General features: G+C 38.1%; 4 protein-coding genes across 5 annotated transcripts; 2 read left to right on the forward strand and 2 right to left on the reverse strand.

The window, feature by feature from the left end:
- Positions 1–4,795: 4,795 nt before the first annotated feature.
- On the reverse strand, positions 4,796–7,377 carry LOC126629879 (beta-carotene hydroxylase 2, chloroplastic-like). 2 transcript variants are annotated; one of them, XM_050300025.1, is made up of 7 exons: positions 6,858–7,377; positions 6,687–6,746; positions 6,353–6,424; positions 5,897–6,031; positions 5,654–5,779; positions 5,192–5,248; positions 4,796–5,050 (listed from the first exon to the last, which is right to left on the reverse strand). In XM_050300025.1, the coding sequence occupies exons 1-7, from the start codon at positions 7,257–7,259 to the stop codon at positions 4,973–4,975; spliced, it is 930 nt and encodes a 309-aa protein (XP_050155982.1). In that variant the 5' UTR covers positions 7,260–7,377; the 3' UTR covers positions 4,796–4,972. The 2 variants fall into 2 exon arrangements, with proteins under 2 accessions (XP_050155982.1, XP_050155983.1); XM_050300026.1 differs by lacking the exon at positions 5,192–5,248.
- A 6,843-nt stretch (positions 7,378–14,220) lies between these two features.
- Positions 14,221–16,968, forward strand: LOC126630667 (probable polygalacturonase). Its single transcript, XM_050300823.1, has 5 exons — positions 14,221–14,353; positions 14,872–15,195; positions 15,414–15,709; positions 15,855–15,925; positions 16,044–16,968. Exons 1-5 carry the CDS (start codon positions 14,330–14,332, stop codon positions 16,754–16,756), a joined length of 1,428 nt encoding a protein of 475 aa, XP_050156780.1. The 5' UTR covers positions 14,221–14,329; the 3' UTR covers positions 16,757–16,968.
- An 841-nt stretch (positions 16,969–17,809) lies between these two features.
- LOC126630310 (probable serine/threonine-protein kinase At1g01540) lies at positions 17,810–19,352 on the reverse strand. Its single transcript, XM_050300396.1, has 4 exons — positions 19,183–19,352; positions 18,760–18,846; positions 18,168–18,291; positions 17,810–18,085 (listed from the first exon to the last, which is right to left on the reverse strand). Exons 1-4 carry the CDS (start codon positions 19,350–19,352, stop codon positions 17,810–17,812), a joined length of 657 nt encoding a protein of 218 aa, XP_050156353.1.
- A 943-nt stretch (positions 19,353–20,295) lies between these two features.
- LOC126629407 (heat shock protein 83-like) lies at positions 20,296–23,216 on the forward strand. Its single transcript, XM_050299441.1, has 4 exons — positions 20,296–20,573; positions 20,824–20,965; positions 21,272–21,552; positions 21,642–23,216. The coding sequence occupies exons 1-4, from the start codon at positions 20,436–20,438 to the stop codon at positions 23,190–23,192; spliced, it is 2,112 nt and encodes a 703-aa protein (XP_050155398.1). The 5' UTR covers positions 20,296–20,435; the 3' UTR covers positions 23,193–23,216.
- Positions 23,217–24,443: the final 1,227 nt, after the last annotated feature.

Raw genomic sequence — 24,443 nt, forward strand, 5'->3', positions numbered from 1 at the left:
CGTACATAGAAACGGATGGTTTAACAATCTGAAATGGGCTATAAAGCCCATTATATCGGCCCAATAACTCCCAATCCTTCTTTTTTACTTAAGTTGATATCCAAAAGGCCCAGTTTACCTTTTTTTATTTTTCAACTTCAAACAATGTGTTTCATTTTCTAACATGATACTCTCCGGATCCTTTTGGTGAAAATCCTGAGGATTTGTAAATTGTGTCCGTTCATCGTACATCATGCAGTTAATTTTTGTCAATTACTGTTTGTGTTTAATTTTAAATAAAAATATTTCAAATGATTTCTAACAGCACAATGTACGATGAACGGATCTCCAGAATCCTCACAAAGAGGATCTAGTAAGGATCCGAATTATGATTTTTATTATCTAAAGCAATACAGTCAAGTTTGTAGCTTCTTTTCACTGTAAATTTTGCTCGAATAATCATTAACTAAATTAAAAGTAAATTATCGTTACAAAACAACGCCTATTATTATTATTATTATTATTATTATTATTTATTTTCGCATGTAAATAAAATATTTTTAATTTACCTCTCATAAATAATGAATGCAAGAACACTATAAAATAAAAGACTTATTCAATTTGTCACCTTGTCCACCCATCTTGTAACCACACGTGGCAAGGGCTTTTCGTAAATTCATAACTGTGGGCCTGAGGCAGTGAGGCAGTGAGGCAGTAGGAGACCAACTGACCAACGTGGTCCCAATTCCAAAGGCCCCCAACCCAAATTTGCTTGTCTATTTATTTGGTCCCACGGTGGTGAATTTCCGCCGACCTTGACCACATCAAACCAAATATTTGAAACTATGATTTTTTTTTTACTTATTTTAAGTTTGATTTTACTAAAAACGAATTTAACTCACATTATTATGATTAGTCTATTGTGAGATTTAGTACAGATAATATCGTTTGTGTACAAAAAGAAAGAAAGATAAAGAATATTAACAAACAAAATGAAAACCAAGATTCTAAAAGACGCTAGGCACTAGTTGGATGGCGGGCTGGTGCCTAACACCTAGGCGGCTAGACGGATTTAAGTAAATCTATTGTATTTTGTGTAAATAAATGTCTGTTTATACTTAAAATATATATAATTTTATCATAAATTAGAAAATATAATGACATATATATTATGAATTATTAGAACGTAATGAAAACATGAGGAGCAAACATATAATGTGTGTTTATTTAAGTGTTCAATAAGTCTCTTAAAATTTATTGGAAACAATAAAATGCAAAAAGAAAGTTACTATTTTCTATCTAAGTGAGTTGCAACTTAGGCAGGTATCTAGGCGGGTCTAGGAGGGCTAGGCCGGTGCCTAGACAGTCTAGGCCGGCGCCTCAGCAGGTCTAGGTGCCCTTTTTTAATTTTCAAACACCTATGCAATAATCAGAAAGGTGGCTAGCCGCCTAACGCCTAGACGGCGTTAGACGGAAATTTTTAAAACAATAATGAAAACTTTTCAAAGAATCACTAGTCGTATAAAGTCAGCTTCTTAACAAGATACTTTTAGGACAGTTCTAATTTCCTACTGTTAAAAGAAGTAAAAGGACTTGCACCAAACAGCGGATATATCATGTTATTCCAAACCATGCACTCATAAGCTGATTACGCTTAATTAGCGCTCAATTTGTAAGTATTTTTAAACTGCTGAAAGTGTTTTTAGAAAAAATGTTTTTGAGTTTTAAAAACACTTGAAGTGATTTATGCTAAAAGTACTAGTTTTGTGTTTCTTGTTGGAAATACTTCAAGTGTTTTTTTAAAATTAACTTGCATTTTTACTAAAATTTGATTCCAAAAACATTTTATCCAAAAGCGATTTTTATCGTTTAAAAGCACTTGTCAAACGAGTCATTCAAATAGTTTGGATAATCCAAGTTCAATCTAATTCGAGCTTGAGTATAAAAGTGGAACACATTGCTTTAGTTAACTCAACTAAATATACGTCTAATATGCTAAACTTAGATTGAGTTTGCTTCAACTTAATCAAGTTAATCACATATCACGAAAAGCAAATTAAATAATTAGATTGGAGTTGGATTCACGTCTCAACCAGCCGTCCGACAAAAATTATATCCTTCGTATGAATTCGTGTAGTTTCTCCCTCAATTGGAAGTCAACTATGTATATTAATCCAATTATATTAAAATTATTGGAGTCTTACATCATCATTTGTGATACAACAAGCACGACACTCCACACGTCGAGCGATGGCATGACCAAACAAAATGGACAAAACGCGGTAGCTTCATGACGCAACAGCACACACACGATATGAATTAGGTCAATTATATGCATGGTTGAGTTGAGTCAGCACCACGAAACCTAGAAGAGTTTGGAGTATGACCCTCTATACAATACGTGGCCTTAACAGATTGGATGTATATCTGAATAACTATACTTTGTTTCATGTCACAAACTTTTGCATAATTGAATGGGAAGCGATCCGAAAAAGCTTTAAGACGTTAAAATTTGATTCAACGGTTATAATTATTATAATTTTTAGAGAAGTTTTTTGTTTGTAGTTGTTAGATCAAATTTCTCTAACTGAATCACACATAAACCCTATTCATTGGAAAAGGACGTGATTAAAATTCAAAATTGTTCAAACTCAATCATACTTTGGTAATTTATTTATTATAAGCGATATTACTTACTCGAAATTAAACCAAATTGAGAGAAATAGTTTAAATTGAAACACAATAAAATTGAAAAAAATAATATCATATCTACTTGATATGAACACGACTCATTTTTTTTTCTTTGAAATTATATATATATATACACACATATACATATACATGTATACTTTTTTGTGTTTAGTAGTTAGAGATGTCTGTTTTGCATCGCAAACCTTAACGCAACATAAAAGTTATTCATTTGTGACTAAAGGCCACGAGTTCAAGTTGTAGAAACAGCACTGCATAAGATAGACATTCATCTCCTGACTCTCAGAAAGTAGAGAGCTTTATTGACTTGAGGTTGCCTTTTTGTATTAGTTGAAGATGTTCTATGAGATTATTTTATGGAGGAGTATTGAATATATTATTACAAACTTTCTACGCGTGGGATGCTTGACAAATTTTCTACAAAAGCATACCTACCAAACACAAGCCTCCATCCTTCATCGATCTTTGACCAACATAAACCAAACCTAATTCTTGACCATTTCGGGTGTCAATCTAGCTACTTAACGGATAAATAGGTTTTAGATTACTCATTAGGAAAATAGAAGTGGCCTCCAACTAAAATCAATTTGATGGCTTAAAAGAAGAAAAAGTTCCAATCAATATTCCTAGTTAGTGAAAACATGATTACTTACGTTTACTATGGACATGGAGCAACTAGTTTGCTTATGTCTCATTTGACTAGATATAATTTTTTTATTGGGAACTTTAACGAAAAGCACCTGGTACTGTTCACTTTAACGAAAAACCACATTTTTACACTAAAAAGTCAATCCTGTTACCATTCACTTTACCCTTTATTTTATCCTTATTATTAAAATCAAAGTTTTCAAGTCATTTTCATTAGTTTTCCTTTTTTTATTATTATCAATAAAACTTCATTCGTACTGAGATTTAATTTAAAAAACCTAAAAACTAACTCGCAGTATGCATGATGAGGCCCGTGGAACTCACATTAATTTCTAAGTTGTATATATATATATGAATGAACGTGTAAATCTAAAGTTAAGCTCTTCCCCAACATGTTTCATGCATAAAACATATAAATTAAATTTGAAGCAGTCCTACCAAATATTCTCTTAATTTGTACATACAATTGTAAGTTTTATACGAGTTTGTTCGACAATAGATGTAACACACATAAATAAACGAATGTCTTAAGATAATAGCTTTGAACTCTCTATCTCTTTATTAATAATATTTTTAGACAAAATTAATAAATGGTCTAAAGATAAGTCTTCCCTCAGTCCTCATCGTGTTTCATGTACAGTTAGAAGTAACATTTTTAAAAACGTCGGCGAAAGTGATAGCATATTAGATCATGGATGTGATAATCCATGAACTAACTAAATCTTTTGACCTACAAAATTGTAATCAAAAGGGCATCAGGCTAAATTTGACCTTAAGACAGCAGGTAATATGTAGTTTCAGGGCGGACTAAATTTAACCACATAAAGTACTAAAATATGAAGAGAAATAAAACACAGTCGTGCACCTTTGGACATAAAAAAAAAAAAATTAACCCTAAAATAGTATTTAAAATATTATTTTTTTGAAGACTAAAACATAGTCAAGGACCATAGGATTGCTATTTGGTACTACGACGTAGTGATATTCTTTCTCACTTGTAAGTGAGATATTTTATGTTCAATTTTTGCTAAAGACGAATTCAAACCATATTATTACTAACCCATTGTGAAGCTTGGCCCGTCACTCTCTCTTAGTGTAGATATTTTGTTTGTTCTAATAAATAAAAAATCATAGTCAAGGATTATGTTTACCCTCTATAACTGGAGATGACCTTACGTGTGGCGTTGAAAATGCAACCTTCACTACTCATTTAAATATTAACTTGTGTACAATGAAAAAATGGTGGTCGCACGTCATGGTACGTAAGTGGAACAAAATACTAATCCCCATACAAAATAGGGAACTTTAACGAAAAGCTCTCGATACTGTTCAGTTTAACGAAAAATCATATTTTTACACTAAAAAATCAATCATGATACTATTTACTTTACTCTTTATTTTGTCGTTTTCGTTAAAACTCAAAGTTTTCAAATCATTTTCATTCGTTTTCCATACAAAATATATAAATGCCTTCTTTCTTCATTGCAAAATATACACACTCAGCAAATTGGCAAAACATACAAAGATATGCAAGTAGGCTGGCAGAGCCATGCATGTAACACACTATTGATCACAAAAACCCATTTAATTTAATTTATCTCTATCACTTTTTTCTACACTGAAAATTTCGATTTAGTTATAAGCCCTTGTGTGCTTTGATTCTCCTATTGATCTCCTTATCCAACTCTTCTAGTCCTCCCACTTCTTCGAGTTCCTGCAACCACAAATTGCACCGCATATAAAAAACAGACTTGAAATTAGTCAAGTTGACGAAATCAATTTGTCTCTCCATCTGCACTCAAGTTCGATATTAAAAACAATATTTTCAGGACAGAGACAAAAGTTGATGACTAACCTTAGGTCCAAGAAACAAACCATATGGGACACCCTCGAACTTCTCCGAGTGGTGGAGCTGAGGGTCCAAAACATCCAAATCAAAACAAAATCTTGACAGTTACACTCAGTTTAACAGAAATTCATACTTAAACGCCTAATCATTTTATTAATCAATAATTATGGGCGCAAATTAATATGATAAGCACGTAAATTAATATGATAAGTATTATTTTATAGTTTGCATTTGTGTATGGGAAAGAGGATCCTCTTCTGATCCACTTTGTAGGGATCCTCACATTCTAGCCGTTCATCGTATATTGTGCAATTAGTTTTCGTCATGAACTATTTGTGTTTAATTTAAAAAAAAATTAAATATTTTCTAACTACACGATGTACGATGAATAGGTAAGATGTAAAAATCTTAATAATCCTCATAATTGGGATCCGAATGGAATCTAAATCCGTGTGGGGTATAGTTTACCTGATGAGCCGCAGCAACCTTTCGCAAATAGGGCACGTCGGCTATGGGCCCCACCGGGAATCTTTTATGCACTAGGCCATCATGGACAAACATATACGCCATCCCAAACACCGTAATTCCAAGGCCCTGTCGTTTCAAGTCAATATATTAACAGCAGAAATTAGATTAAGTAATTATGATTAAAGTCGTTAATAGAACAGTAAACACATGTATTCATAAAGATACCGGAAGTGGGAGACTTACAGCACCAAAACAAAGGCCAGGAACAAGGCCTTTGTGGAAGAAACCATAACTGAGAAGGGCTATTGCCGGAACGGCGTTGATTATCGCAAACACGTCGTTAAGCTCGAACGGACCTTCTCTGGGTTGGTGGTGCGACTGCATTGAAGTTCATCACGTAGTTTAAATTAGTTTAAAATAAAATATCGCTTATATTAAAAAAAAAATATTCCCATGAACAATGTTTGGTTGCTTTAGAGGTGAAGGCCACAAGGACCATGATTGGGAATTATTTGATTGTCTTTCTCCGAGGAAGAGGTGAAACATAATCAAATTGAATTCGAGACAGCTATTTGAAACCTTAGTAAAAGACTGGATTTGTTATTGCATGTTTGCTTCTCGAAAACAAAAGAAAATAATAAAAATTCAATCTTTTGGGTTCCTAAGAAGTGAAAAGAAGCCAAATTTGAAGGTACAAACCTCGTGCATATGCCATAAGGAAGCGTGCCAAAGAGCTTTATGTGCCCATCTTGCCCAAAATTCCATTCCCACCTAGAAACATACAAAAACCGAATTCAACTTGGCATTTTCCCCAACTGAGAAGTTGTCTTAGGACTACTTATGAATGAAGCACTTCTGCTTATAAGCGTTTATGATAAAAATGCTTTATTCTTATCGAAAATCTAAATGATTCCTTGAGGACACTTGAAAGTGCTTCTATAGAAAGCGCTTGCATGAACCAGAAGCAGTTTAAACTCTTGCTTGTAGCATAGAATATTGCTTTTGGTAAAAAATAAGCGGTGAGGGAACTTACAGCAGCACCAACAGATAGAGCAAATGTACCCAGCATTTCAGACATTGGCACAGTCCCACCCTACGAACAAAATGAAATAAATAAATAATAATAATAATCTATGATTTTCTGTGGGATTTATAATTTTGAGAGCAGAGACAAATTTTATAACTTGGAAATTTAAAAATTTACCTCCATTTGCCAGTAAAATCTGTAGTAGACAGCCATGACAGACATGGAAGTAATCCCTAAGCTGGACATCACGGCAGCGACAAGATACGCGAACCTCTCCGATTTCTTCCTCGACAGCCTCTCCGCCACGCGAACCGACGGAATTACAATTGGGATCTGAGAATCGGCGGCTTCCGGGGCTTTTCCGGCGGAATCGTCGAGGTTGGTTATGTGTTTTTGGTCCTCCATCACTACATAGACGGTGAAACAGAGTTTCCGGCGAGCCCTGTGGAGTGCTGACTTCTGGTTGCGGAGATTTGGGAACAAGACGGTGGTGGGGTTGGGTTTTGGGAGGTGGTAGGAGGAGGAGTGGATTAGGCGGAAGGGGGTGGGGGTTGTGACGGCGAAGAGTCCGACCGCCATGGAAGTATACTTGTTGGTGATGAGGTTGAGCGTTGAGATAGAGAGTTGAAGGTGCGTGGAAACGGAGCGAAGGGAGACCACAACTTTCTGTCCCTCAAAACTTACGGGACGCAAACAAACGTTTTTAAATACTACTCAGGAGAGATTTTTCAGTCTCATCCTCACACAAGATGGTAAATTATATGTTATTATATAAATTGTACGATATATATGTTAAAAATTTAATAATTTAAAACGTAAAATTTTTCACCATTTACATAAAAATACATGATGTACTATCCGTGTTTCCTTGACAATCTAAAATTTCTCACTTGAATTGACAAAAGTCACAAAAACTTTTAAAGAAATGATGCCAGTCGGCCAAATTACTGCAAACCATTCACGTGGCCAAAATTAGTAAATTTAGTTTCCGAGATTAGTGGGAGTATGGTCCGATATATGAAGTGTTGCAATATAAGTGATTAGACATTGAATAATTAAACGTATTTCTAATTATGTCATAATATTTGATATACCATAATGTTCTTTTAGTGCACTGAAAAATTTCTCATTTAGTAGGTAGTGAACGAAAGAAAAAGAGGAATGTAAAATCTTACTGGTTAGTGAGTGATATTTTTTTTTCAATGATGGGGTAGCATTTTCTTTAATTTTTAACTACTGTAATTAGCTGACATAACTTACATGTGAAATTAGCAAAACACATGAAATATAAAGGGGAAACAAACTGTTTGAATAAGGCATGCCATTTTGGTAATTTAGTGTGAACAAGAAGGGCGAGAATTAGAAAAGTGGGGATGCAAAAGAATGTCATTTGTTTGGCAAGAGAAAAATACTAACATGAAACAGATTGATCTCGGTACGTCTCAATCTAATAAAATATTAGGCCAAATCGGATAAATGGTCCCTGTGGTTTTAAGGTATTCGGAAGATAGCCCCTGTGGTAAAAAAATTCTGATTTAAAACCCTGTGGTATAGTTTGTTAGCAAATTTAGTCCAAGGTGACTTTTCTGTTAAGTGTCCGTTAAATGGATTGGTAAAATTGTACTTTTACTTCCGTATTTTGGATCCCCTGCTAATCTCTCTCTTCTCCCTCTCTCCCCTTTTGCTTTCGTGTTATGGACTCTCTCACCACCCCCTTTCCTCTCATCTCCTTTGGCCTCACCAATTCATTCTTCTCAGTTTCCTATTGATTTCTTCACTGCCCATGCCTCTCGATTCATAATGGCCATAGTTCTTTAGTATTTATTTCAAAATTTCAAGTAATCTCTAATCTATTCATCCCCAAAATCATGATTTTTAGATGAAAAAATTCACAAATTTTTATTTTTCCCAACACTGGATTCTGGGTTCTTCTCTATTTCTGAAAATTTGCATATAATGCCATCTAAATTCTGTTCCCAACCTTTTGTGAAAATTTTGGTGTTTGAATTTTTGGGTTTCTCTCAAAAATGGTGACTGCGAATCTGGGAATGCTCCACTGTGTTTTGGACCATGTTTATGGTGCATTCATGCACAGAACAAAGTTGAGCCATCAATTTTTTTCAAGAGGGTGGCGCGGCACAAAGCTTGAGCTGCTTGAGAGGATGATAAAGCAGCTTTTCCCAGAAGCAGCTGATCAAAATTGGCTTCCTGCTGTGATCCAACCCACATGGAATGGTGGTTCAAAAACCTCAATTGGTGAAAGGAGATGGCTACGGGTTTGGGCAGAGAGAGTGGAAGAATGAGTAGCTTCCATAGCTTCTATTTAAGATGGGGAATCGAATCGACCGATTGGGAAGATGAAGTTGTCACGTTGGTTCTATTTTTGGTTCAGCAGGTTGCAGAGATAGAAGAAAGAAAGGAAGATGAAGATGGAAAAGAGAGAAAGAGAAGGGTGGCACTTGCTACTAACGGAGTAACAAACGGAAGTTTCAATGTGGGGCATAAATCCTAACAGGTTTCACCACAAGGGTTTAAATCCGAATTTTTAAACCACAGGGGCTATCTTCCGAATACCTTATGACCACGGGGACCATTTGTCCGATTTGGCCAAAATATTATTATGCGTACAATAACTTACACATAACAATACATTAACAAATAAAAAATACATCATAAAAATTAATTTGGTTTCTCTTTCTTCATGCAAGGCAAGGTTTATCGTTTAGTATACAGACAGGACGGGACGAAACAGAGAGAGCAAAGATACCCTGAGATGGAAACAAGGAGGAAGAAGAAAGAGACAGAGAGGTTATAATTTTGTGTTTTACGGATGTGGAACGAGTCGTTCCAAGGGGTGAGACGAAACGAAAATTCACTTAAAATTCGTCATGTGGAACAATACCTTCCACCTATTTTAGACGCACCAAATATAAAACGGAACGTCTCGTCCTACTCCGTTCCGTTCTGTTCCAAATACCAAACGGTACCTAAGAAATGTGAGGCTGATGGGCCGCGGAAGGATTGCGAAGAAGAAGACAGCGAATCACAACAACATGTTGATACAAAACGACACCGGGTTGGCCATTATTCGGGTTCCAGTTTGCTATCTGTTTGGATAATGCCACGTAGCAGTTTACGTATTCGCACACTAACGGATCGAGCACATTTCGGGAATTTAATTGGCGGGAATGTTGGGCTCAACCGGTAGGTAGGGTACCGTGGCAAATTCCTAGTAGTCTAAGACAGACACGTGGACACTCTGTTGATAATGGGAGTCAATCCTCTTTAATTTGTTTTGTCCATAATTACAAGAGATTTTTCAGTGTGATCGGTACACAAAAATAGTACATTACGTGTCATTATACAAATGGTAGGATATGTGTACTAAAAAATTAATAACTTAAAAAATAAAATTTTCTATTATTTCTATTAAAACACATAATATACCATTTATATTTTCGTCATAATTAAAAAAAATTCTATAATTACGAGGAAGTTTAAAAAAAAAAAACGTGCATGCATCTTTTGCTGAAAAAGATACTTTGTTTTGGAAGGCCCATTAAGCCCAATGGGCCTCACCAGAGAGAGAGGAAATATAGGGAGTGATGTTAAGCGGGTATTCAACTTTATGGATTTGCAAGTCGGGTTTCTTTGGTTTTAACTTGAATTAAAGCTTTCATCTCGCCGTCCATTTTAATCTGACAGTTCTTATTATATGTGTATATAAAATGACGTGAGGATCCCGGGAATTCTCAAATCACATCCACTTATTGTGTATCGTGCGGTCATAAATCATTGTAATTTTTTTTATTTCAAATCGAATATAAATAGTATCTGATGAAAAATGACTGCACGATGCACAATAAAAAGATGTGATTGGAGGATTCCCGAGATCTTCATCTCTCTACAAAAACGTGTAATTAGTGATGTGCATTAGAGAAAATTGTTAACCCCAACGAATTGAGCCCAAAGGCCCAAGTCCTTGGATTAGCTGCTTCCAAGGGTTTAGCGCCTAGACGTTTAGGCGGTTTTTAATTTTAATCAAATTTGATATATAACTGTTTGGGCCCAAAATAACAGTTTGGGCCGAGTGTAGAGTCATTCTCGGCCCTGGAGGCCTTGCGGCAAGAATATCACGGATCGTTCAGTATGTGGGCCTCCAAACCCAGGTCGGCTAGGTCATAACGCAAGAGGTCGAATCCTAGTGCAATAGGGACTCTCGACGAGGTCAATAACCTAGAAAGCGAATCCGGCTTAGTTAAGGACTAGATTCGTAGTCCTAGCGGAGATAGGACTGATCGAGGGGATGTTAATCCGGAGAAGGAGACCTAGTCCGAATAGGATTGGAACTCGGGCTCGATGTGCTGCTACTATAAATACAAGCCATTCAGCAACTGTGAGGAGCCTGCAAATCAATACAAAATTGCCCTGCGCAAACTCTCACAACTTGTGATTTTTCTTTTCCCTTTTTCGCTGACACATCTTCCGTTGGCATCAACAGCACTGTGGAAGCAACCGGTGATATCTTAAGTCGGCATAGATAGCTCTGTCACCGTAGAGTCAGTCGGTCTCGCAGTATCTTCCGTTGGCATCAACAGCACTGCGGCGAGAACGATTGATTACCTATCCAAGTCTCGGTCGAGAAGGGTTTCTAAATCCTTATTGGTCGAGGTCATCTCATCAGCCTTCTCGGCGAAGTGAGGTGTTACAGTTATTACATTCGGCACATTGAAAGCCGAATTTGATATTGAACTTCGTAAGAATAGTAACCTTGTCTTCAGGTTCGAGAGCCCAAGAGGCCGAGACGTGTTCCTTTCTCGGCCGCAATCGCAAGACGCAGAAGTCAGTAGCGCGACCCAACGCAACATCAACAAATTTACTCCTCGGCCGAGCTCGGCCGACGAGTTGGCACGCCCCGCATTCACCGAAGGACGTAGTTAGCTCATTAATTACTCGGCCTGCGCGCCACGTAGGCTTTGTAGTTTCTAGGGTCAACAATAACATATAATTAAAAATCTATTATACTAAAAAAAGTACATAATTCTATTAGGATACATAAATTACAAAATTAAATGATATATAAATTATAAAGTATTAGCACATATTAAAAACATGAGGAACCAACACATAAATCTAAATATTCAACAAATCTTTTACAATTTATTAAAAAAATGCAAATTGAAAGTTATCGATTTTCTATCTAAGGGAGAATCACGATTTAGGCAAGCGTCTAGGCAACTAACCATGGCCTAAGGTATCGTTTGATATGCAGAAGGGACGGGACGGGACGGGACGGGACATGATGGAACAAAATGGAGAGGGAGTAAAGATGCCCTCGGATGGAAACAAAGAGAAAGAAGAAGAAGACGGAGATGTTATAATTTTATGTTTCACAGATGTGGAATGAGTCGTTCCAGGGGGTGAGGCGGAATGAAAATTCACCCAAAATTCGTCCCGTGAAACAATGCGTTCCACCTATTTTAAGCACACCAAACATGAGACGGAGCATCTTGTTTCACTCTATTTCGTCCCGTCCTATTTACCAAACGGTACCTAAACGACAGCAGAAACGTGGCCCAAATGGAACTAAGCGGAAACTTTTGGAACATAGATTGCTTTTAACAAGGCCGTTTTCACAAGCGACCCACTTCCTTGAAAAACAAAAAAGCGAGTTAAAGTCATGTCCCTTCTCTCTTTTAACCATTCAATGCGCATGGAAGGGCTGTCCTAAAATCATGGCAAAAACCTCTCCTCCACTGGATTTCAACAATGTCAAATCATGGAAATTACACCTAATCACATTTGACTATCTTCTCAGTTACTTGACTATTGTAACTGATTATTATTTTGTTAAATGTCTTGTATTTTGTTACTTTGGAACAGTCAAAACTGTATATAATACTTGTAAATTCTTTTTGTGAAATATATAAAATGATATTTATTTCTCTTTACTATATTTGTACAATACTATAGTATCCTTTGTATTCGATAAAGAATCGAAGGCTCTTTAAGGAGACTTACAGAGGAGTCATAGCCTCTTTTTGGGTTTTTACATATCACCCATAAGTAAGGATTGCCAGTAACATAACTCGAACTTAAGTCTTGGTCTAGTAAAGAGAACGATCATTACTAATTCAACTAACCCTTGTTGGCATCATTTTCCATCTTTTTGTATGAGCGATTTGGACCCAATCTAAATGAAGAAATTTATGTGTTTTAAAACCAATCCAACTCCGAATCTTGATCACGATATCAAAAGGGTGAGCAGAAACGGTATGTCTTCGAAATTGTACAAGGAACGCTCAACCCTTGCCAGTGGTGATGCAGAAGAAATCTACGCTCTTTTCGTGATATGGGAGGATGTGTCCTACTTAAGCGTTGTCCTAATTAGCCAACATGCCTGCCAAAAACCTTCTCCAGTTTGTGGGGCTTGAAAATTGCTCGAAGAGGCATCAAGTGACTATGTATCTTGATCATAAAAAAATATTAAATTCTCCAATGTGTTAATAAAAAAGTTTAGGTTGGACGTTTGGAGCCCGCAAGAATACAGGCATTTGAAGTTAGGAATATTTTGTATATAATGATGATGAGAACTTTGACAACAACCAATTCTTAATAAAATGCAAACGAATCCTGAAAAAACACTTTAAGTGTTTCTTGCGAAAAACACATACATTTTAACAAAGATGATGTTTTACTCTTGATTTTGACGTGGGATTACTGATAAAACTTTCCGGCTATCCGTTGCATAAACCTATGGAGCTTTATTGTTTCCAACAGAACAAAAGTACTAATTTGCGAGGCAACCATATCCATGTATCTAATTAATTAAAACGTGAGCATGGAATTATGCAACTTCTTCATAATTTCTGTGTGCGTCATGTCTTAATACTTTTTTAGCCTTCTGCCTGACTTGCACGTAGGGATCTGTTGCATTTTGCAACATACCGATATGGGTGATGAGCTCAACTTTATTTGCTTGTAACAGACAGATACATATAATCCAACTCCAGTTCATCATATATACATATTCTGTTTTTGCACTTTTTATATCACAATTAAAAAAAACTTCTTAAATAACTCAAGCTCGTGGTGAACCATTCGTAATTGAATACCTAATCGATTAGGGATTAGACTAATTAGAGGAGTAGTTGATCCGATACCGTTCCATTCTTTTTTTTTCCCTATATATTCTTAACTTTTCTGTTTCATCCCAACAACTAAAATGTATAATATTCATGTAAGAGATTTTTGAATTGAGAAGATTCGTCGACCTCGTGACATAAGCACGAAGGGATTCACGAATCAAACCAAGGTATGATGAAGACACAAGGCACTAAGGCAACAAGACCCATACTTATAAGGAAAGCTGAACTTTCCTTACACGTAATGGTTTAATTTGTTCACTTAAATGGATTTAATTCCCTTTAATTCTAGGTATTAATTATGATGAGTTGAATATTTGGCATACCAAATACGTACGGTAAATTTTCAAAAGGTGGTTAGTTATTATTTCGTATCCGCCCCTTCGGTCTTCGTTCAGATATCTTACCATGTGTAGGAAATCCATTGCACCCCTATAAATAAACTTCCACATCCCTCTTCCTTGCACCACAACATTATTCAACAACTCCTCATTTTTTCAAACAATGGAGGCCTCCTCAAAATTCCATGTAAGTTATCTTGCTTTCCACCACTATTTCAATTGCCTTTTTGTTAATTTGCTTGTTTTCTGGGGAAAACTTTGAGGTGTTATTTTTATATGCCAAATTTCGAAATGATCGGTCAATGGTCCAACACCGATATTATTTTTAAATTAATTACCATCAGATGGCCCAATAGTTGACGATAAATACCGGTCTCGTATTTGACATGAAAGAGCTTAGGTTTGATTCCCAACGCTGATGCAACGCTGATGCATCACATGAAGATGGCCAAATAATATTGTAATGCCTCTGTAATTACAAATAAAATACATGGTTTTGTTTCTATTTACACTGTAGCGTTTTAGAAACAAAAACATGTATTTTATTTGTAATTTGTTTTATCAATTTTTCCGATATGGGATTTTCAAAATCATTCCCAGATGATTATTTTTTTTTAAATACGGTGTTTTATTTTAATCTAATTTAATCTAAATTTTTTTTTTCTGTTATTTTTGACAAATTTATGTTGTTTTAAACAATTACAGGTTGCTTCTGCGATCATTGTTGCGCTGGGATTTTTCTTCCTAACAGCGGCAGAATGTCGAAAACCGGTTTCGGGCACGATCGAGTACTGGGCCATTAACTGTCGAAAACATAGTGCTCTCTTGACCGACTTTGGAGCCGTTGGCGACGGAAAAACTTCCAACACAAAGGCCTTCAAGGCTGCTGTTGGCCATCTAAGTCAGCTTGCATCCGACGGCGGAGCGCAGCTTATTGTGCCGCCGGGGAGGTGGCTCACCGGAAGCTTCAACCTCACTAGCCACTTTACCCTCTTCCTCCATAAGGATGCCGTGATTCTTGGAACTCAGGTTTGTATTTTTTCCCTTTTTCGTGCAATATTTCTTCAGTTATTACCTTTTTTTCGTAGATATTTTGGGCTCGATTGTAATTACAAAAAGTTATATATAACCGACGCATATTTATGGTGATTGGACAATCGCGTAATCAAAATTTTTTCGTGTATATTTATCAATTGGTCACCATTTCACTAAACTTATATTTTTGTCATACCTTTTGATGAACACAGGATGAGTCAGAGTGGCCTCATCTTCCAGTGCTGCCTTCATATGGGAGAGGCAGAGATGCCCCCGGTGGAAGGTTCAGCAGTCTCGTCTTCGGAACAAACCTCACCGACGTTGTAATTACCGGTAACAACGGCACAATCGACGGCCAAGGTGCTTCTTGGTGGGCAAAGTTCAAACAAGGTCACTTGACCCTCACCCGACCATACATGATCGAGATCATGTACTCTAATCAGATTCAAATTTCTAATCTCACTTTGGTCAACTCCCCTTCGTGGTTTGTCCATCCCATATACAGCAGGTAATAACACACGATGATCCCATCAACATGTAGTGTTACGTGACAATGTGACGGCCGTACTAAAAAATATATCACACTATACATGGACATATATTATGTGTATTTGTCAATGTGTTTTAACATTAATCTGGGTTTAATTTTGCAGCAATATAACAATCCAAGGGCTCACAATCCTTGCACCAGTTGATTCTCCCAACACCGATGGGATTGACCCAGGTTCCTAATTTTTGCTACCACTTAATTTGTTCTTGTTGTTGGTCATTAGTGCTTAATTGGGAAATAAACATGGTTAATTAGCTCTTAATCTCACCCTTTCTGTTTGCTTAATTTTCAGATTCTTGTTCACAAACAAGAATCGAAGACTGCTACATCGTCTCTGGAGATGACTGCATTGCAGTAAAGAGTGGATGGGACGAATACGGAATCAAAGTCGGAATCCCAACGGAGCACCTTGTGATCAGAAGGCTCACTTGCATTTCACCTGACAGTGCCACCATTGCCCTAGGCAGTGAAATGTCGGGTGGAATCCGCGACGTTAGAGCTGAGGACATCACAGCCATTGACACTCAATCGAGTGTGAGGATCAAAACTGCCGTGGGAAGAGGAGCTTATGTCAAAGACATTTATGTGAGAAGAATGACCTTGAAGACAATGAAGTATGTCTTTTGGATGACCGGCTCTTATGGATCGCACCCTGACCCCAGCTTTGATCCTAAAGCATTGCCTGAGATTACAAACATCAATTACAAGCAGGTTGTGGCAGAAAATGTTACTTATTCCGCAAGGCTGGACGGAGTCCCTAATGATCCTTTTAAGGGAATTTGCATTTCGAATGTGACCATCACACTAACTGAGAAGCCGAAAAAATTGCAATGGAACTGCACTAATGTTGAGGGAATCACAAGCAATGTGACCCCAAAGGCGTGCGATTTGTTGCCTGAGAAGAAAGAAGTGGTTGATTGTGCTTTCCCTGAGGATAGGTTGGCGATCGAGGATGTTGAGTTGGTGACTTGCTCTGCAAGCACCCCCTTCTTCCGAGGGTATTAGATGGGAATTCTTATACTAAAAGAACATTGCAGCATGAACTTTAATAAACGTAAATTTTTTTTTCGTTATTTCTCTTTCTGTAGGCTATGTATGCTCCATCGTTGTACTAATTAATCACCGCAAGCAAACAGTCTTAATTGGTGGAAAACTAAGTAAATTAACAATCTCAACTGCATGAAATGAATGTACAAGAAATCTCTGTTCTGTTTTCAGGATTGCTGTTTTAACTTCAACACGATTTTCTTGTAGCGATTTTGCAGCTGCTTGTTGTGTTTGGCTCATACATTTGTGAGTAATTATGAGTCATGTGTTGACAACAATTGAAGACATGGTGACTATCACAAGCAAAGTTATACTTTATAGACTAGGTATAGACTTTGATGCATGCTAGATAGGCTAGGTGATGATTATGTCATGTGAACTTAAGACTTTTTGGTCTTGGTTGTTAGCATAGTTGCTAGTGTATGCCTATAACTAGATGCAATATTTGTGCATTTAGTAATGCTTAGAAGGTGGGAAGGTAAGCATCATAGAAGCATCCAAGGGGAGAGCATCCAGCTCTCCCATGGGAAAGGTTGAACATGGGTTGAGAGAAAATCAAGAGAGCTAGAGTGAATCTAGTGAAAAAACTCTTGGGGCAGAGTGAGGCTCTTAGGAAAATCATATGAGTGGGTGTACAAGGGATTTGGGATTGAGTTATGTTGATTTAACTCATGTGTACTTGTAGTGTTATTCTCATAGTGAAGAGCAATCTCTCTGGGGACGTAGGCATGTTTTTGCCGAACCTCGTAAATTTTTCGGTGTCTTTATTTCTTGTATTTTATTATGTTCAACTGTGTGTGATTTGGTGAGGTTGTAATCTGAATCTCGTTTCCGTACTAACGAACGGGCCAAGGCACAACACTGCTTTGCACTTTTGTTTTTCTAGGGATCCGATCACCTGGTCTTGCAGAAGCTCTCTTCTCGGCAAATAGAACGAGAAGAAGTTTGTCTCTTAACCCATTGATCCTTCTCATTGCAGAGAAAAAAAATGAAGCATAATATATTCAGAAATTAGGCAGAAAATAAAGTTCGAATCTGCAAATTTGGGCTAGTTGAAAGGAAAATACTTGTTCGTAAATCGCAGAGCAGCAAGCCACGCAGCTCAAGCATGTGAATAACTTCTCCCAATCGAGGCCTATGTTCTGAATCGGGATCAACACAATGAAGAGCAACCAAAAGTACCCTTTTGAGTTCCTCCGAGGATGGCTTCTCTGGCATTTGAGGGTCAACCACGCAAGCAATTTTCTGTCCAGCAACCATGGACTTTAACCTGTCAACCAGATATGGCTGCAGTTGAGTAGTCATTAGTATCATACATTTGAACCAAAAAAAAAAAACCGTTACATGTTTCAAAATTAAGAACTCATACTTGGGGTTGACTGCGATCTATAGGGCTCCTCCCCATTATGATCTCGATTACGAGTACTCCAAAGCTATAAATATCGGATTTCTCAGTGCAATCACCAGTAGAAGCATATTCCGGAGCAATGTAACTGAACTTTCATGCAATTCAAGAACGATAAGAAAATCATCCACAACTAACAATTAATAATGTTCCAATGGTGAACATCAGCAGGCATATGCATACGGATTTTTCCGCGAACTAACCCTAATGATCCCATTATGGTGATTCCCCACTCAGGACTGTAGAGCTTAGCAAGGCCACAATCGGAGACCTTAGGATTTCATTGGTGATCAAGCAGCACATTGCTAGATATTAGGCTTCTACGTAGGATTTTCGGTTCAATATCCTCGTGCAGGTAGGCCAATCTGCAAAAACATCACTTGAAATCATATGACCACAAGTTAGAGGGCTGACTAGTCTAGAGCATTCATGGAGCCAGTGGTGCAGACAGTTGTTATCTACATATTCATGCACAAGCAATCTACTACAAGGAAAATCAAATCATTAGCTGCCTTTCGAACATCTAAAATTGTGCAATGTCGAAAAAATCTCTTACCAGTACACTCTTTCGATGCGGTATCCAAGCAACTTGTCGAGATTTTTGTGCCTCACAATTGCTGCTACGAAGTCCTCGACTTGGAATCTGTTGATTTATACAGAATATGTAGCATTCACCTTGACAATAATCACCGAAAATATATAGATTCGATAAACTTGAGTACCACTGGTTTGGTATTGCTGTGCTTTGAAAAAAAAATACTTCTACTGTGCTGTGAGGATAAACTTATTTTTGCTGCTTCACGTTTTCAGTTTTTTTTCATCCAAAACTGTGAAAAAAAACTGTTTTTAAGTGTTTATGAACACCTTTTTGAGTTTAGCTTTTTTTTATACCAATTTTTTATAAAAGCACCTCAATACCAAACCAGTAATTTATTTCGAATATCCATTCGTGGCAACCTAAAGCTTCTTGAGACTAAACTTGTTGCCCCTCCACACATCCTTAACCATTTGCGAGTGCACAGAAACCGGTCCCAACTCCATCACATTACTATTTCGGATTCTCCCACTAGCCTCATTGCATGACAACTGATGGGAAAACACACGCCCGTGCTGCTGCAGCTTCCCGCTGTTCATCTCAATCTCAGACATGTTTAGCGAAAGCAGCCTCTGCTCCAGGGACGAATTACAATCAACATCGTGTGTGGTTTTGGAAACAATGGGATTGGGGAAACGAAAGTAGGAATTGGAGGATTTTCGTCGACAGTAATAACCGTGATTAGAGTGATAACTGTGAATAGAGCTATGAAGATTACAAGCAAAACCCATAATTTGGCTCCGAAAAATGAGGTAAGATAATATGAAATAATGAAAAGTATGTGAGAAATAATGTAGAATGACTTAAGTATTTATAGGAATTATTTTTTTTAAATTCGTCAGAAAAAAAAAATTTCAAATTCCAACGATAACCTAACCTCAGCACGATGTTAGCTATCTATTGCTTGCCGGCGTCATGCTGACGCCAAGTAGCCATTGACATTCAAATGAACTGAGCTTGAGGGCTGGCAAAATGTCAAACTTGACATTTTGGTGCTGGAGGGCGATTGGCTGGCTGGCTGGCCAGCCCGCTGACCTAATTTGGGGGTACATTTTGCCAACCCTCCATCGTTGGGCTGGAGGGCTGGAAATGACCAATCCGATTTGGGGGTTTTGGCCTTGTCAGGCCCACAAACCCTTTGGTCTAGTCCTTGATTGGAGATGATTTTCGTGTTATTCCGAATTATTTTTAACCCTATGATTTTTTATCGATTCGGCTGAAGATTGCCTTAGATCTTGAAAGAGCGGGAGAGCTGGCGATGACGTCACATAATTTCACGGGTAGAGAAGGTTGCCGAACGAAGCAGAACATTCTCGATTCGAATTCATTAAACCCGACCACAAACGACGCCGTAATAGCCATTAACCCCTAACGCTTCTTCCCGAAACGACATCGTTTTGAACCCCAACTATACGCGGGAGAATATGCAAGTCGAGAGAAGAGTAGAAGCATCCAGAATCAGAGTCATCGTCCTCGTCCTTATAAAAGCCTCCTCACTCCCCATCCCCTAATCCAGCAGATAATCGGAGTCCATAATCTCTGTCTCAAACTCTCGATCGCGACGTTTCGATTTTCTTCCAAACAAGCTCGAATTTTCTCTCGCTTTCTCGCGTTTTCTCGGAGCAATTAATCGATCAATGGCGGACGTTCAGATGGGCGAGGCTGAGACCTTCGCCTTCCAGGCCGAGATCAACCAGCTTCTGAGTTTGATCATCAACACCTTTTACAGCAACAAGGAGATCTTCCTTCGCGAACTCATCAGCAATTCGTCTGATGTGAGTCTCTTTGCTCCCCCCTCTCTCTTGCATGTCTTCGTTTTGATTCTCTCTAATTTGATCGATTTTCTTCCCTAATTTTCGTATAAATTGCTGTATTTTGCGTTAAAAACCCCTGATTTTAAGATATTAATCGCTATGTTTTGTGTTCAATGATCTTGTTTCTAAACCGAAATCTGTTTCCGCGATAGTGCATGACCAGGAATTTGTAGGATTTTGGAAATGATGGAATTTGGTTTGATCTTTGTAGGCTTTGGATAAAATTCGATTTGAGAGCCTTACAGACAAAAGCAAGCTCGATGCTCAGCCGGAGCTTTTCATCAGGATTGTGCCTGACAAGGTCAACAAAACCCTCTCCATCATCGACAGCGGTATTGGCATGACCAAAGCAGGTATATATTTGTGTAAATTTCGTTTCTTTTAGTTCACTAATTGATCTGTCTGTCTTCCGAGAAAATCTTAGAAAATTGATTCGCATTGATATTTTGGTTAGTAAAAGTTGCATCTTGTATTTAAGCTGAATCCCCTGTTTAAAACTATTGTATTTGTAATCGCTTAAAATTGTCCAAAAATCAAAATATTGGTTATGGAATGCTTAATTATGCTTGGTGTTTTGTTAATTAAAAGTTGTAATCGTGACTTCGTCGTCTATGCTTATGTTAATAAGCTGTGAATCTGATGGCAATTGGTTTCTGTAGATTTGGTGAACAACTTGGGTACAATTGCAAGGTCTGGAACCAAAGAGTTCATGGAGGCATTGCAAGCCGGAGCCGATGTCAGCATGATTGGGCAGTTCGGTGTCGGTTTCTACTCGGCATATCTTGTTGCCGAGAAGGTCATTGTGACCACCAAGCACAACGACGATGAGCAATACATCTGGGAGTCACAGGCTGGTGGTTCCTTCATTGTCACGAGGGATGTCAGTGGCGAACAGCTCGGCAGAGGCACCAAGATCACCCTCTTCCTCAAGGAGGATCAGGTAAAAAACCAAGCTAATTGATTAATTATTTCCATTATATGATTAAAGAGAAAAATTGGGGTACTAATTTTTTGTTGTGTTGTGATCAGTTGGAGTATTTGGAAGAGAGGAGGATCAAGGACCTTGTGAAGAAGCACTCTGAGTTCATCAGCTATCCAATCTATCTCTGGACTGAGAAGACTACCGAGAAGGAAATCAGCGACGACGAAGAAGAGGAAACCAAGAAGGAAGAGGAAGGAGATGTTGAGGAGGTTGATGAGGACATGGATAAGAAATCAAAGAAGAAAAAGATAAAGGAGGTTTCTCACGAGTGGCAGCTCATCAACAAGCAGAAACCCATCTGGCTCCGAAAGCCCGAAGAAATCACCAAGGAGGAGTACGCTGCCTTCTACAAGAGCTTGACCAATGACTGGGAGGAGCACCTTGCTGTCAAGCATTTCTCAGTCGAAGGCCAGCTCGAGTTCAAGGCCATCCTCTTTGTTCCGAAGAGGGCTCCTTTCGATCTTTTTGACACCAGGAAGAAGATGAACAACATTAAGCTCTATGTCAGGAGGGTGTTCATCATGGACAACTGCGAGGAGCTGATTCCGGAGTACCTTGGATTCGTGAAGGGTGTCGTCGATTCGGACGATTTGCCTCTCAACATCTCTCGTGAGACGCTGCAACAGAACAAGATTTTGAAGGTGATCAGGAAGAACCTTGTGAAGAAGTGCATTGAGATGTTCAATGAGATTGCTGAGAACAAAGAGGATTACGCCAAGTTCTATGAAGCCTTCTCCAAGAACTTGAAATTGGGCATCCACGAGGACAGCCAGAACAGGGCGAAATTGGCCGACCTCCTCCGCTACCACTCCACCAAGAGCGGCGATGAGCTCACCAGCCTGAAGGACTACGTGACCAGAATGAAGGAGGGTCAGAAGGATATTTACTACATCACCGGTGAATCGAGGAAGGCGGTGGAGAATTCCCCGTTCTTGGAGCGCCTGAAGAAGAAGGGATATGAAGTTCTTTACATGGTGGACGCCATAGACGAATATGCCGTCGGGCAATTGAAGGAATACGACGGCAAGAAGCTGGTGTCTGCTACCAAGGAGGGTCTCAAGCTCGATGATGAGACGGAGGAAGAGAAGGCGGCGAAAGAGGAGAAAAAGAAGTCATTCGAGAACCTCTGCAAGACAATGAAGGACATTTTGGGCGACAGGGTCGAGAAAGTGGTGGTCTCCGACAGAATAGTCGACTCTCCCTGCTGCTTGGTGACGGGAGAGTACGGGTGGACCGCCAACATGGAGAGGATCATGAAGGCGCAGGCGCTGAGGGACAGCAGCATGAGCTCCTACATGTCGAGCAAGAAGACGATGGAGATCAACCCGGACAACGGAATCATGGAGGAGCTGAGGAAGAGGGCGGAGGCTGACAAGAACGACAAGTCTGTGAAGGACCTTGTGCTGCTGCTGTTCGAGACTGCTCTTCTCACCTCCGGCTTCAGCCTGGCTGACCCCAACACTTTTGCGGCAAGAATTCACCGGATGTTGAAGCTGGGGCTGAGCATTGAAGAGGAGGAGACCGGCGGTGATGATGCTGACATGCCCGCTTTGGAGGAAGACGCTGCTGAGGAGAGCAAGATGGAGGAGGTGGACTAATGAGATTAGGTTTGAGTTTGTGGATGTTTCGGGTTTTTGTCGCGATCTTGTCGGTGGGCGGTTGCAGGGCCGGTCCAGAGATTTTTGAGGCCGGGCGACGTAAAAAGAAGTGCCCTAACTTTATGTAAGAAAATTATTTATTTTTACACATAAGATATCGAAAAAATTATACTTAGAAAAACACTTCAAACTCAATAATTTAGAAATACAGAAAGACTAATTTATTTTGTATTGAGAGAGGGAAACAAAAAAACTTCGAGCTTACAAGTAGATAGATGATGAGTTTTGTTTTCCATTTGAACTTTGAATGTATTTTTGAATAAATCGTGAGGTGTTTTTTTCTTATTTACTAACCTTGTCAATATGTGACTAAAAAATAATGATGTTTTCGAGTCTTTAATTGATATGTATTATTAATGAATGGGCACTAAATTAAACATTTTGATGACACGTCATATAATTTGCAAATTTGGTCTACGTATTATTCTTTGTTGAAGATTAGACTTGAATTAAAACGAATATTTAAAAATAACAACCCACATAGCTACTAGATAGTAACTAAAAATAAATTACCAACCAAACAAAAATTTGTAAAAATTGAAAAGAATAAACATGCACATAGCATTTCGAACTTAGGACCTCTTGTTAATTTTAAACAACAAAAATCATTATTTCTAATTAAACTTCTTGATCCTTTAACCAAATTTTCTAAATTTATACTCTTGTAAAAAGAAATTTAAAAAAAAAAGGAAAGTAAATAAGCACACATGGTGTTTTGAACCCAAGACCTCCTTATTATTTTCAAATGACAAACCACCACTTCTAGTTAAATTTTTATGTCTTTGAATCAAATTTTATAAATTTATACTCTTATAAAAACATATATAAACATACCGCCCTAATAATTTTGGTGCCCCTAATTTTTTTGGGCCCTGGACGGTCGCCCCTCCTGCACTGGGCCTGGGCCGGCCCTGGCGGTTGTCGCCGTGGAGTGACAATCACCGTTTTTATTTTGTCTTTTGTTAGTTTTTGAGTCTGTAAACATAATGGTGGTGAATTTGGAATCTCCGTTATATATTTAATATGAATTTGAGTTTCATAATTCATATTTATTGTGCTGGCGTACTGTTTACGTAGTTAATATGTATTTGTCGAATTGATTGAGTAATTTTTATTCAATTCGACGGTAAAAAATTAAGGTTGAGCATCTGTTTTGATCTGAGAGTTAAAATTTTAAAAATTTAATTTTTT

Source organism: Malus sylvestris, chromosome 7 (genome assembly GCF_916048215.2).
Source record: "Malus sylvestris chromosome 7, drMalSylv7.2, whole genome shotgun sequence".
Taxonomy (NCBI): Eukaryota; Viridiplantae; Streptophyta; class Magnoliopsida; order Rosales; family Rosaceae; genus Malus; species Malus sylvestris.